The sequence below is a fragment of the Patagioenas fasciata genome, chromosome 1, assembly GCF_037038585.1.
Source record: "Patagioenas fasciata isolate bPatFas1 chromosome 1, bPatFas1.hap1, whole genome shotgun sequence".
In the NCBI taxonomy this organism is placed as follows: domain Eukaryota; kingdom Metazoa; phylum Chordata; class Aves; order Columbiformes; family Columbidae; genus Patagioenas; species Patagioenas fasciata.
Genome location: NC_092520.1, coordinates 150,111,934 through 150,126,486, shown reverse-complemented (window position 1 = coordinate 150,126,486; position 14,553 = coordinate 150,111,934). Strand labels below are relative to the sequence as shown.

The following is a 14,553-nucleotide window of genomic DNA, read 5'->3' as shown; positions in this document are numbered from 1 at the left end:
ACAGAATTGACCAATAAATATGACATGCAGATAAAAATACAGGTGTAATTTTGACTTTTTTTATCTTAACTGGCATACCCATGTCTTTACAAAATCAAATACGATATTCTGTGCAGGATCTTTTCATCAGTAAGTGGATTGGATAGTTTTAGTTAACTAAAAAATATTTGGTTTTATTCTCCATTATGTAGTCCAGGCCTTACTGTCATTCTTTTAAAAAGTGACACATAAGACATTCCAAACTACAATGGTATTATAAAAAATAAAACATATAAAGAATAAATACTACATTTTCTCAAGTCGCAATAGCCCAGTTTATCAAACTTTGTTCTACAAAAATGCTATTTGTTTTAACACCACTTCTAGACAGATCAAGTAATTTTAACGAAGACATAACTATTTAAGTTATCTTGATTTAAATGACTTCTCCCTGCTACCCTCTTCTGAAAGGTGCAAAGAATGAAGCAGCAGTAGAAAAAGCAGAAACTTAATTTTTTTAACTCATCAGAAAGATGTCCCCTAGTATGATCGTAGTAAGAGCTTCAGTTACTGAGTCAATCCAGCTACTCCAACAAATCAAAAAATCTCTCTAAAACTGTCTTCTTTATGTTGCAAAATCTTGCAACAGGACAGATATGTTCTTGGAGATAACTCTAATTGTTTTAACCAAAACTTTTAAATCCTTCTCTGAGCCTGGAGTAGAAAACGCTAAGAATTTTAACACGTGCATGGAAAAAAATCTGTTTAGAGAAGGCAAATAACCTTTCTTTTCATTGGGCATTGTTCAGCAGGGCTCTAATGGTAGGTCCATCCTTTCTCACTAAGCTTCTTGCTGCTGCTCTTTGACCATCACAGTATCGAGCTGGATAATCTAAAGCTAAAGCAAGCATACGTATGTTATAGCCCATGCACCTGCTCGCTGCTCTGACAGACACCTGCCCTAAGTGGAGATGTAACAAAGGGTGCTCACAGAAATGTAGTGTTACTTCTAGAATAAAGTGAACCCTGTTCGATTCAATAGCTACAAACAGGGATCGGTTCTTGTAATAAGGCCATACCAGATAACTACAGTACAGTTCACAAACAGGACATTGTGTGGTTGCCATTTCAACAAACACTGGAGACGAAATGAAATAATAGCTTTTTCTGCCATGGCCTCTTTCCTTAAGTTCATTGTAAATTAGTGCTCTTATGAGTGACCCATTTCAGCGACTGCTTGACATACAAAAGCACCCTTTATTCGGTAAGCACTACATCCCTAACTCCTTAATTGAGTTTTACACTTGGTTGTATTAAAATCCATCTTGTTTGAAAAGGCTCAATTATTTTAAAAAATAAAAAGTAAAAACAGTAATTTACTGCCAAACAGTTTTTCTGACACAAAGTACAAAGCTACCGTTGGCTTCCTTGTTGCACACCCTTGTAACATGCAAACCTTGAACCTAGAACTGGCTCCTGAAGAAACCTTCTGGATGAAGAGCCTTTTTTTCTGGTGAGGTCCCACCTTGAATCCTGTGTCCAGTTTTGGGCCCCTTACCACAGGAAAGACATTGAAGTGCTGGAGAGAGTTCAGAGAAGGGCGACGAGGCTGGTGAGGGGCCTGGAGCACAAGTCTGATGAGGAGCAGCTGAGGGAACTGGAGCTGTTTAACTTGGAGAAAAGGAGGCTGAGGGGAGACCTTATTGCTGTCTACAACTATCTGAAAGGAGGTTGTAGCATGGAGGGGTTTGGTCTCTTCTCTGGAGTAACAAGCGATAGGACAAGAGGAAATGGCCTCAAGTTGTGCCTGGGGAGGTTTAGGTTGGATATTAGGAAAAATTTCTTCACAGAAAGGGTTGTCAGGCATTGGAACAGGCTGCCCAGGGAAGTGGTGGAGTTGCCATCCCTGGAGGTCTTTAAAAGGCACATAGACAAAGTTCTTAGGGACATGGTTTAGTGCTAGAGTTAGCTTATGGTTGAAATCGATCTTGAGGGTCTCTTCCAACTGAAATGATTCTATGATTCTGTTTCCAAACAAAAGGCTGTACTCAGCTATCTGTCCCCCAGAGCTGGATCTACAGTTCATGGAATAATTGTCTAATTTTTGTCTATCAAATCAAAAAGCTGATTCTTTCTTTGTGCTGAAATATGCTGCCAGTCTGTTACACTGATATTTCAATGAACACTTCACCTCACCTGTGATATCTGCTTAGCCTCACACCTTGAGCCAACAACTTCCTTCTCCCAGGAGAATGCTGTAGCTACAAGATGACTGACTTAAAGGGAGGTTCATTTTTGACCTCTTGCTGAAAGTATTGACAACAACCACATACAGCCTGTCACAAGTCACTTGCAGGATATAGCTTTGTTATAAAAATGTGATATACCTGTTATGAAGGAACAACTAGCACCATACACAACATCTGCATCTTTTCAGGAAAAGCCAATGGTTAGGGCCATGTATATAATCAGGACTCTGAATATATGTTATACAAGGCATGACAAGATTGGCAGCTTCACAGGCGCACTGGGTAGAGATCATTAAACACACTGGCCAATGGAAATAATATAATACGTTTAGGAACTTTGCCTCATACATTCTTCTTAGTCCATATGATTTGAGCCACCAAAGGATATCCATTCCTACCTGAGCAGGAGAAATGCAGTGATATGTTATATTGACTAACGGTCAGGTTCCACTTAGTATATACCATAGCTCCGCTGTGAACAAAGAGGTATTTGGCTTACAGAGTATGTATGTCCAGTAGCAACCCAGAGACAAACAAGTCATCACATTAACTACTGTAGTGAAGTCTGTGCTGATATCCCTTGCGAAGGAGTAAGAAAATGAGACAACATTGCCAAAGTTGTTTGGCAAATATCTGACAATAATACAGAGTGAGCAGCTTCTTTTTGTTCCCCCTGGGTACAACCAACACAGATAGTTCTGTTTTTATCCTTTCTTCCAGACAGATGAGAAATCTGGCCTAAACTGTTTTCTCCAAAAACTCTCAAGACGTTACCTGTTTATCGACTATGACATGAGAACTGTATGATCTCAGTTCTTTCTTCAGATATATATTTCTAAAGACAAATAGTAACTGACAAACCAAAAAGAGAAAGATTTAACCAAGTTCCTGTAATAATGTTGCACTGTCCTTAGAAATCATAGTTTGCCCATGGTAGTCCAAGTGTCTGGAATACCAGGTGTGGATATAATGCCATAATATTCTGCCATAAGTTGCACTGATATTTGGTCTATCCAGTAGCCTGTGTAGCTGAGAAAAGCCTATTTTTACTCTGTGCATCTAGCAGTTTGTCAAGGATTGGGAGCAGGGAGGTTGTCAAAAAGGGCACAGCAAGCTTTGTCATCTTTAGAGCTATGAGCTGTCACTGCCATCACTGATAATTCTGCAACAGGTGAGTCTGGAACAATGAGGTGGCAGTTAATGCAACTTGGGAACTATTCTGGAAGCTATAGTCCAGCTGCTGGATTTCATCAAGTATTTCTTGTTGGTATGATAGTAATCTTGTTTTTGAAAGTTAAGTCTAGAATACCAACAATAATATGAATAATTTTCAGTAAGACTTAAGAAGGGGTATTCAAAATAGCAGCCTGCTTTTTATAAGCTATGAAGTTTAGGCTTGTTTTCTATGGTAGAAGAATGTGATGCAGCCACACTGTCATCTGCTGAACTCAGGGCATCCAGGTCCATGTCTGTGTTCAGATGGTCAATGAGACATTCAATTTTTCATTATTTTGTGTTAATGACAGACCGTCCTCTGTATCACTGAGGTGCCAAATACAGCCTATGCTGGATACAGGTTCTTTCCTATGGACCTGTATAGAAAGATTGTTCCCTGGAATACAGGACATTTGGGAAAAGCCCCAGAGAGGCAAACTGCTTATGGAGATACCTCTCACTATCTGCAGAAGAATCCATTTCATAATCTGGATATGGGAGACTGAGACAGTGCTCTGGGCGATGATCGAAGATATGCAACATCTTTTATATGAGGAACAATTAAGTAGTGTTAGACTTTTCAGCCTGGAAAAAGACAGAACTTGGAAGGGATATGACAACTCTAAAGCCGTGAGTGGCACAAAGTCTTGGCAGCAATCACCCCATCACTGTGTCTTCCAGTGCAAAAGCAAGAGGCTGTCAATGAAGGAGACAGGTTCAAACTCAAAAGAAGTGAGGCAGGTTCTTCCTGCAACAGACAGTAGGCTTGTAGAACCACTTACCAAATGATGCTACAGCTGCCAAAGTTTACATGGGCTCAAGACACTGACTGTGTACTTGGATGGCAGATCCATGTAGGATACTAAATGAACAAGTCACAAAAAGTTCAAGAAAACCCTCATCTGTAAATAGTTGGGAAGATGAGACAGTATTACAGAAAAGTATCATGTTTGCCTTGTTCTTACCCTTTCCCGGACTAAAAGGATCATTGGCCAGCACCAGCGCAGCCATTCCTTGGTAATGATCTCATCAGAACCGCAAGTCTGGGCTCTCTTAGGAATTTCCTTTCCTTAGGAAATCGGTGCAATCTTTGGTACAATCACAGTAATAGTGACAGGTGAAAAAAAATGAATGCACTCACATTTAATTTTCAAGGCCAGACTGCTAGCCAGCACATCTGCACTGTCTGTCTGAGAAACTATCTGATGACCTTGAGTCTCAACATGACGCATTTGAATCACACATAGGCTTCAAAGCTGAAAAATGCAGCGATACCTTTTTGCTTCAAGATGCAGATCTTTATTATTACTACCAGCAAAGATTTTTAACAGAAGTCTAATACACTTGTAAAATCAGGAACGGTACTAGTGGATTCCGACAACTCAGAACTTGCTTTAGCTAAGATGGTCAAAACTGCTATTGAAGTTTTTCTCAGCTTTTCTGATGTGTTAGAACATGAAGTATAAACACCGAGCACATGCAAATCCCTTTGAGATACTAATGCTTCTTTTAACAGCAGTATTTAAAGAAGAGTTTAGCATGCCTTTCCAGATACTGGGAATGCTAGATATAGAACCACCACAAAAGTAGGTTTCTCCAAGGCAGCTCAAAAATTCCATAATTAGTATCTAGAGTAGCAAAGGGCTAAAATAACCTAAAACTATGGAAATACAGATAAACACATAATGAAAGATTAGCTGAGGGGGGTGTTGCAGACTATCTAAGAGATTCTGCACAGAGACAACTTCCAAGTGTGGAACAGTGACAGCAACGCTGTTTCATGCAGACAAGCCTGAGTTCAGTTAGCTCAGACCTCAAGGATAACACACGAGTACTAACAAAACCCTTCCTGATGTGATGCAGTTCCACAGGGAGATAATCTGGCACCTCTTCACATGGCGCCATGTTTCCAAGGCTACTAGGGTGCTCAGCTTCAAGACTGGATCCCACACCATATCTATGGCTTGAGCTACAAATTTCAGTATACCCAGCTCACCCTTCTCAATGCACTAGAGCTGGGTGAGCAACAAGGAGTAATTAACTTCAAAATATTAGATGAACAGCATTTGCAGTTTCAAAGTTAGTAAGTCATCTCTATGCTCTCCAGGAAAACTTTTACTATAAAGGCTAGGACTTAAATGATTGATGATTTGCAGATACGTGTGAATGAAACAAGAATTCTTATCTCTCAACAGCTACTCGTCAGCAGCAGAAACATACGTAACCGCATTCCTAAAAAAATTACACAGCTCCTGCTGGCTTTTCATTTACGCTGCTGGACTTAGAGCAGAAACAAATGAGAGCCATTTGGGGCTCTTCCTGAAATAGATAGAAGAATTGGAACAGAATTATCATTGGTTGCTAAATAAAGGAAAAACTGTAGTGTAGAAACTCTGGAATCATATTATCTTCACTCCAGACACTCAAGAGATTACTGCTCTAAAAAAATAAATCTGGCCTAAATCTGGCTCAGAAATGCAATGGGCTCTAGCTTTCTTATATAAATGCTTGTAAAAGCACAAGTACAATGGGTCAGGCCATGGAAAACATATGAATAAGAGGTATTAAGAAGTATTAATTTGCTGCAAGCACTCATCTCAAAAACCTCTGTGCCTTGCCTCTCTGGTTTCTTAGAAAGGGCGCTTAAATCTCGTGTATTCCATCAGGCTTTCAAAAAAACTCTGAATCACAATACAGACATACAATGCCCAAAACAGTTCATTAGAATCATACACCCATATTACACATACATGTATAGCTATCAGTTCATGCATTCGAGCTGCAGACGTTCATGAAATAATCTTTACAGAAAATCTTACAATTAGTGAATACAGGCATATATATACTACATGTATATGTGCACGACACGTGCTGAATTACTAGCCTTTTAGAAGTTAATATTAAAATAGGAGCTGGTTGATAAGAAGAAAATTCTATTAAAAATATCAAGAAATTTAAAGACACTGGCTACACAACAACTCATTTATTTTCCTTTATTTTTCTAAGATACTTTTATGTAGCCTATATTTTATTGTAACTAGTTTGGCATGATTAATAGTGAAGAATGCCTGCCACTGTACTCCTCTAAGGTGCAATACAGATATAACAATAGTTTGCCTTTCCTGTTTTCAGAGGGATAGGGGGAAAGGGGTTACTATGTGTGCAGCATGTCCCTTTAGGTAATCTTTTATTTGGCTGTGCATTCAGGACAGCTAATAGTTTTATCAAATCCCCTTCACAGCAAGATGACTGTTTCCATGGAAACCGTGGAGCAATCATCCATTACTCCTGCAAAGATTTCTCTCTGCTCCCTCCTAAATACAGCTAGCTACTTTCTCTCAAACTAAAATAGAATGGAAGAATGAATTTTACAATCTCTGTGACAATTCACCTCCAGAGCTTCAATACGGAGCCTATGGAGAAAGCAGGGCCTAAAGCACAAAACCCCAGAAAGCACATGCAAGGAAGCCATAAAGAAGTTCTTAAATAGCGACAAATTCTGTCACATCTGCAATGTAAAATACAGCTCACAGAGAAGATGAAAGATTCTTTCCTTAGAGTCGCAAAATGGAGAGGAGACAGAGAAGAACTTGAGATCTGAGATGAACCCAGAGCTTGGTCACTTACCTCTCTCAGCATGTTGTTTTCTTTCTCCTTCTGTTCGAGAAGGCTCTCCAAGTGGTGCATGTGCATCTCTGCCTCAGCCAACCGTCTTGTCCGCTCATGATCTTCCTCAGTGGCTTTTGCTGACAGACCTTTACTCTGCAGCATCTCCAGCAGCTTTTTGATGGATTCGTCACGTGCATTTAAGGTCTGTTTCTGTGTTTCGATACGCAGTTCCATCTCTTCTAAGGTTTTACGTAGCAGGAAGAGTTCCTTGGCCTGGCGTTCGTGCTCTGCATGAAGGCGTTGGAAGTTTTCCTCTGTCAGCTCTGCCACAAAGGGCTCGCTGGTTCTGGTGCTGCTATCCTGCTGGAACAGCTGGTTCAGGTCCCGCTGGATCCGAAGCTCATCTTGGAGAGCCTGGATAGTCATCTGCATATGCTAAAAGAATAAATAAATAAAATCAGAGGATTCCCTCCACTGGAGATATACAGAGAACAGTATGATCCACAGCAGTCCTCCTGAACCATCAACCAAGAGGAAACCGCAATGCTGACAGATCAACACTATTTTTTGAAAGCAGAATTGCGGTGGAACTGGGTTATACTACAGAAATTTCAAGTCCCTCCTTCTACACCTGGTACAGGTTGTATAACACTAGAAACCTCTTAGTTGGGTGATCCTCCCACCAACTTGAGTCACTCTTTCAAAAGGGAAAATGTCAGTAGGCATTTGTCAGTAATCTGAGAGCTTAAAATATTGTTTTCTCCAAATATTTGCCTACCCTACAGAAGAATTCTATATAAGAAGTCCTAGACTAGAATTACTATTCTAACAAAGTAGAGGGACACATGAGTACTAGAATTTATATACCATCTAATAAAATGCAGTCAGCCATGAAGGCTCCTAAGGTCTTCCATACTAACACTACATGTAGCACAGATTTCCCAGCTGACTTCCAGAAGAAACTTCAGCACGTCAGGAGTAACCACAACTATAGAAAACTGGATATATGCTGACTGGGGAGAAGGGTCACATCATAAAATTTTATGCAGGAGGATTTTAGTACAGAATGTAAATTACCACCTTACAAAGAGGGATGTGAGGTAAATCAAAGGATCGGCAGTAATTTGTGGTTTTGCAAGACAATAAATCCTGTCTCAACAACTGAATACAGTGGGTTAATGTAGTGGGATAATATAGAAGAAGCACAGCTTGCCTAGAAAAAAGTCCTCACTTCATGTTTAGATAAACATCCATTTTTTCCTCTGCAAGACAGAAGTATTAAGACAGTAATGCAGAAGTACTAACACATTGAACAAAGATCTGATTAACCAGGGATGAGGTATGCACCAAATGATAAGATATGCTTACAATTTAGTCTGAATGTGAGCAAGTTACATGAACTGATCCCAAGGGGTCTACCTTCATATTACAAAAATCAGTGTCTGCAATACAGCTACTTCTAGTATTCAGTAGGACTAAAGTACTAGTTAGATAGTATTAGTTCTAATCTATTATCAAGCCTGATGCAGGAGACACACTGTTAAGGTCTATAATGTAAAGATGGTGACAAATTAATGTTTGACATAAATCCAAGTACTGCATTTCACTCAGATATTCGTGAAAAGAGGAGATGTAAAAAGATCTGGGTTTAAGTATTACTTCAAGAATATATTTAGACTATATTTATCACAATAGTTATGTAAAATTCCTCAGAGATATTAAAAAGCTGCCTGGAAATAGCCCTGGGCAACTGGCTGTAGGTGGCCCTGCTTCAGCAGGGAGGTTGGACCAGCTGACCTCTAGGGGTCTCTTCTAACCTCAAGTATTCTGTGATTCTATGAAAAGACAACAGAAAATTGTATTTGCAGCACAGTTACCTACCATCAACCTGGTTTAGAAACTTTAACGGTTAGTTTGGTTGTACAGAATGATGCATAACAACAGTCCATTTCCATTTTCTTTACCAAAGTCAGTACTTTACACCAAGAACTTTTCCTTTCGCGTTCTGGCCCAAGAAGAGCTTTTCAAAACTAAAGGTGTTCTTTCACAATGAGCTCACCCAAGTCTACGTTGCCACTAAATGGAACAGTCCGGCTCTCTGTCCTGCCTCAGGTGGCTGCTGCTGACAACCAGATCAAAACTTCACCTGTCTGAAAACCAGCCCCATAAAAACCAAACAAAAAGTCTTTCCCGCCATATCTCCCATCCAGCTGATGGTGTGACTACACCAGTGCTGATCCTGGTGCAAAGTAGGGGTGGGAACACATAGTTAAGGAGCTGATGGAGAAGAAAATGGAACCATTCTTTATAGTATGAGTATAAACTGAAATCAGCTTAAATGCATAGCTTTGGGGTTGATTTAAGATGCTGCAATTGTCTTTTCTTCTATTTCAATAACACAATATTCTGCATTTACTAATTCTTGTGATCTAAAACTACACTTTAGGTCAGGCCTCTGGTGAAGATGAGTTTCACATCCCTGCTTCAGGTTATAGAACCTGTGTGATAACACAGCACAGGTATATTAGGTGAGAGGATAATTAATCACTCTTTTCTAAAATGTACATTGTGTTTATATACTGATGGACACTCAGATTTATTTTCAAGTCACCACTTAGGAGTATACAAAAAGAAATATCTCAAGGGAATCAATACGGATTTTGAAAATGTTTTAGAAATCACATTTTTTTTCTTCTTAAAGATTTCAGTTTTCATTTATTGTAATTTCTCCAAATCATAGTCAAAGTGAGAATGTCAGACAACATCCAAGCCTTAAAAATGAGGCAGTAACACAAACCTGCCAGCATGCAGGTAGGCAATCAGAACTACTACATCAGTTCAATTAATGCATGTTGATCAAGCTGTAAGAGAAAACGGGCATTCATGAAAAGGCTTGTACCATCTGTACCTATACACCAACAAAGTCAGCAGGACAACAGCAGTAGCAGGAGAATATCCTTAAGTTTCACTCAACTTAAACACCCTCACTAGATATAACTTGACAATTCCACACACACAAGATAATTCCGTCTGTATTTGAGAAGCCTTACTTATCCATAGCCCAGCTGCGTGTTGTTCCTCCAACTAACAAACAAATTCCAAATTTTCCACCTGCCTCTCTACATTCTGCCAGTTCAGCACTTCCTTTCTCTCAGGCGAGAAAAGAGCTGCTTCCGAACAACCTCATCATCTACTATCTGAAATTACTTCCTCTGCTCAGTGGTGCTCAGAATAAAACTTGGGTTATTTATAAACATCAATGGACTAAATCACCACAACCAAACTCCTGCATTTTTACCATTTGATCTGCTGTGAAATCTTATTTTGGGTTACACACACAAAAACTATGTCTCAGACCCACAGAAATTATTTCCCCCAAAGTTGGAAAAGCCTCAATTCAACTTTTAGGTCAAAGAACCAAAATCTATTATATGATTCAGAAACGTGACATGAAATGAATTTTATAGCAGTGACAAACAGTATTTATTTGTATCCATCAGTTTGTTAAATAAAGACAAGAGAGTTTGGAACACCCAACAAAAATGGTCAGCAGCTGCCCTGAATTCAGTTTCCCACGAATAATGAAGAAGTAGGGCAAGAGGAAGGGTTAGCATGAAGGTTATGAATTACTATCACTGTTCTCCGAACCGCTCAGCTGAGACCAAACTTCACTGTGTGCAAAGTAACTGGAAAATACACCACAGAAAATTATTCTATGCTTTTGACACCCACTCCTTTCCAACATGCAAGATGCATGCAAAATCGGTTCTTTTCTCTGCTTTCCAAAAATTCTTTAAGATTTTCAGAACGGAACAATACCCTTTATTAGCTGGCATCATAAACAAACTACTCTGAAGGAGCTGGCAAGTCCTACTAGCTCTAGCTTCTCATTCATTTCTTAGACTTCACTTTTAAACCAGTGACTACCCCAAAAAGGCAAAATACTTTCCAAGTTCATGCGATACTAGCCACTGATGCTCTCTACTCCTGTTTCTAGAACCTAGTAAGAGACCTCAATTGAACTTGAAAAATACTGTTGAATTGTCTTGTCTAGAAATAAACAAGTAAAAATACTTTTAATACCCCTGAGCTTGGCTATGTCATACTCTGCTGAGTAAGTACCAAGCATGCTTTTCTTAAATAGTTTAATAAAGGTAACATAATTAAAGGCAAAACAATTACATTGATCCTGTACTTTGCTTGAAGCTTACTGCTCTTATTTCACACCTTGAGGATTGCCTGTTTTTTCAAGTAACGAAAATCAGTCTTTAAGCCTCACAACGAATTATAACTACACCTGCAAATTACAAAGGTATTTTTGCGAGCACAGTTCTCTAGTATGTCTCCTGCTGATTATGCCCAACGTACTTTTCTCTTGACAGAGTTAAGCCCCTTCAGACTCACCTCAAATGTAAATCCTAGAAGGGCAGGGTGCAAACACAACCTCCTACCAGATGTTCCTCTGCCTGTACTACTTTCATGAGGCAACTTGAAGTTTGTCAACTGGGCTCTAGCAGGGACAAAGTTCACCTTTCATCCAGCAGCACAAAATGTACAACTGTAAGTAGCAGAACATGATTCAATCTTTGCCTCCTTCAAACTCACATTTCCCACACCTTGGCAGGTTGTTTGGATGAGTTTCCAACCTACAGCATGACTACTGGCAAAAGTTCCTTGTATCTGGTTCACAAAGCAGTCCTGCTGTTGCAGTCTCAGGATAATGAAACGCACCTATCACTACACCAGTGAGTTTGGGAACCTTGCCGCAGGCAGCTTTGTCTGTTGAAGCTTTGCCATTTTGCATTAATTATTAAAAATTCATCAGGACTGACAGAAAATACTAAAGAGAGCACAGCTTCTTATTCTAATTGGTAGAACACGTAAGAACAGAAAGACCTGAAGAGCAATCCTTCCAATTAACTTAAATGTTTATCATCTTAACATTCCATAGGAAGTGAGGGATGTGCATTTCAACATACTCGGACAGAAAAAGGAATTTAATTGATACTCTACAGCCAAGACCTGCATTCTAGCCCTACATTTTAGATCAAAAGGACGCAGCCATTGCTACTAACATGGTTTTGGAAGAAATTATTAAATTGTGCTTTAAAGAAAGCATTTCCACACTCATCTTTGCAAGACAGAGCTTGACCTACCAAGCTACAGTGTTTGAGATTCCAATACGCATTTGTCTGTCTGGCTTTGGTTGCCTGATTTAAGCTATTCACACAGCAGATAAAGCCTTCGTAACTACGGCAATCAGACACATAACTCATCCCATACTTTATTCAAGAAGGCTGAATGCCTATATTAGAACTGTGAGTTCTGCAACAGAGGCGAGGCACCTGAGCACTGAACACTTGTGTAGTTCAGTTCTCCTTAATCTCCTGGATTTAAATTCTAAGTAAGCTAACCAGGGAAATTATTTTATTTTCTGGAATACCGAGAAAAAATTCAGTACATTCCAGACATGCCTGTCAACAATCAGCAAAAACAACTACAAGAACCTATTCTTTCCCAGAAACAAAGGAAAACGTAACACACAACTATATGACCCCATGTCGCAGAAATGTGTCACAGTGAGGTGGAAAGCATTGTTACATTCTGCAAAGCTCAATGACTTAAAAAAATTCTCCTTTTACACTAGGAGAACATTGAAGACTCTAATATTCATGACCAAGAGAATAGAGTGTGATGGAAAGGACAGGGTGAAAAAGAGAGGTCCTACTAGAATAGTCAGTGGTGTATTAGAAATTTCAGTCTGGGAGATAAAGGTTCAAGCACTTACTCATCATCTTCACACATCCCAAATGAGGCTCTAGTCAGCAGACAATGAGCTATTCTTTGGTGGACCTGGAAGAAGACAGTCTTACAGAAGGGACTGAGAGACTTTCTGCTTTGTATAAACATCTGAATAATGACTGTTTTAGGAATTTAAACCTACTTCTCTTAAATCTCAGTGCCATAAAGGGAAGATGAATCTTGGCTCAAGGGCTTTGTTTGAATTAGCCAAGAGGCCATTTAGCATCTCCCAGTGAGCATCCTTGACCAAGTCTATTTTCTGCTCAGGGGTTGATCTCGTGTCACTCTTCGCTAATTTTTAACCAGAAATTCCACTCCAGAGGGAAGAAATATTTTTCCTAACAGAAGTTTTACTGAAATGAGTAGATTCAATAACAGTTTATTTTAAAAATTATTATTTAGAAACTTAGCTACTACGAATTTCCTGATTACTTCTGCTGTTCACTCATACCACCAGAACATTCTGTATTGAATGACAGCTTTATGATGTACGTGTATTTGGCAGGTTTTTTGCAAATCTGCTCAGTAATCAAGCTGTTTGTCATGTAGAAAACAGTAAATGCTTCGAAAGACCTAAAACAGGTTTGCATTTTTGGTAACATATCACATATTTCTGTATTCACTTTTCAGCATCCAACCCAGGGATAAAGAAAATAATTTTAAAAGAGACAGATGTGCTAATTGATCAAAAACTAGGTTTCTGAAGATCTCAGTTTACAGCTAATTATTAATTATTCAGCTAACTATTTTTAAAGTTGGGGAAAAGAAACAAACTTTCAGCTACAAAAGCCCTCCCAGATGTGAAATAGATGTATCAATACTCGTAGTACCTACAAACACTGCCTTATTTTTGTCTTTAGATCATCATTACTATGATGCTACTACCCTGGAAAGAAAAGGTACAATAATTACAATATATTTTATGTCAGAAAGACAATTTAGTAAGGTCTACCCTCAAATGTACAGCATCAGTAAACAACAGAACTTAGAGGTGCTTTTCTTGCCAGCAAATCCACATGCACAATCACAAACTTTTGCATTATGACAATCTCTCTCATGTTCTTCACAACAACAGCATTTCAAACATTTGTAAGAGGATGAGCCACACCAAGCTCAAAAAGAGATCGCATGCCAAACGCTAGAATAGGATTTGGTCGCTGTGGGAAATCATTCTCTGCCATTCTCAAAGAGTTAATGTTTTGGCGGCGTTTCTGGGAAATAGATTCTGCTGAATGCCCTGCAGAAGCAAAGGCCTGGCTGGCCGAGGGAGTCCCTGCTGACATTCAGCTGCAGCCCACGCAAAGAAACTGAAAAAAGGGCTAATGTCAGGTGTCCAGCAGGGCTGTGATGAAACAGAACTTGCTGATTCCAGAAATGCTACATATTCCCTGTAAGAGGGATCACAGGCTTCAAAACCCTCATTTAAATTAAAACAAATGGGTGATTTTTTTTTTTGTATACAGCTATGATTTTAATAGGATTTAATTTGTGAGAGTCAAAGAAAGAGACGTGTATTTTAAAGACAACCATGCATTGCATTATCTCTGAGACAGCAGAAGAGCAAGATGGTAAAAAAGCGTTATAGATAAAGAGCTTAAGTTGCCAGTAATACATCTGTCAGCTGAACGAGACTCACACAAAATGACTCATTGGGTTTAATAGGGCACTGTGCAGCAGCCTGATTCCTTCGCCTCTGTCT

At 39.2% G+C, this 14,553-nt stretch overlaps 1 protein-coding gene across 18 annotated transcripts in view; it reads right to left on the bottom strand.

Annotated features, from left to right (window-relative positions):
- The window catches only part of ERC1 (ELKS/RAB6-interacting/CAST family member 1), a 295,118-nt gene that overhangs the window by 221,477 nt on the left and 59,088 nt on the right, over window positions 1–14,553 (bottom strand). For all 18 annotated transcript variants that reach the window (XR_011742041.1, XM_065859918.2, XM_065859923.2 and 15 more), the window contains exon 3: window positions 7,071–7,487. Coding sequence is in view for 17 of the 18 variants with exons in the window: in XM_065859918.2 (XP_065715990.1) it covers window positions 7,071–7,487 (417 nt within the window). In the remaining variant the exon portion in view is untranslated. The remainder of the gene's footprint in view (window positions 1–7,070; window positions 7,488–14,553) is intronic.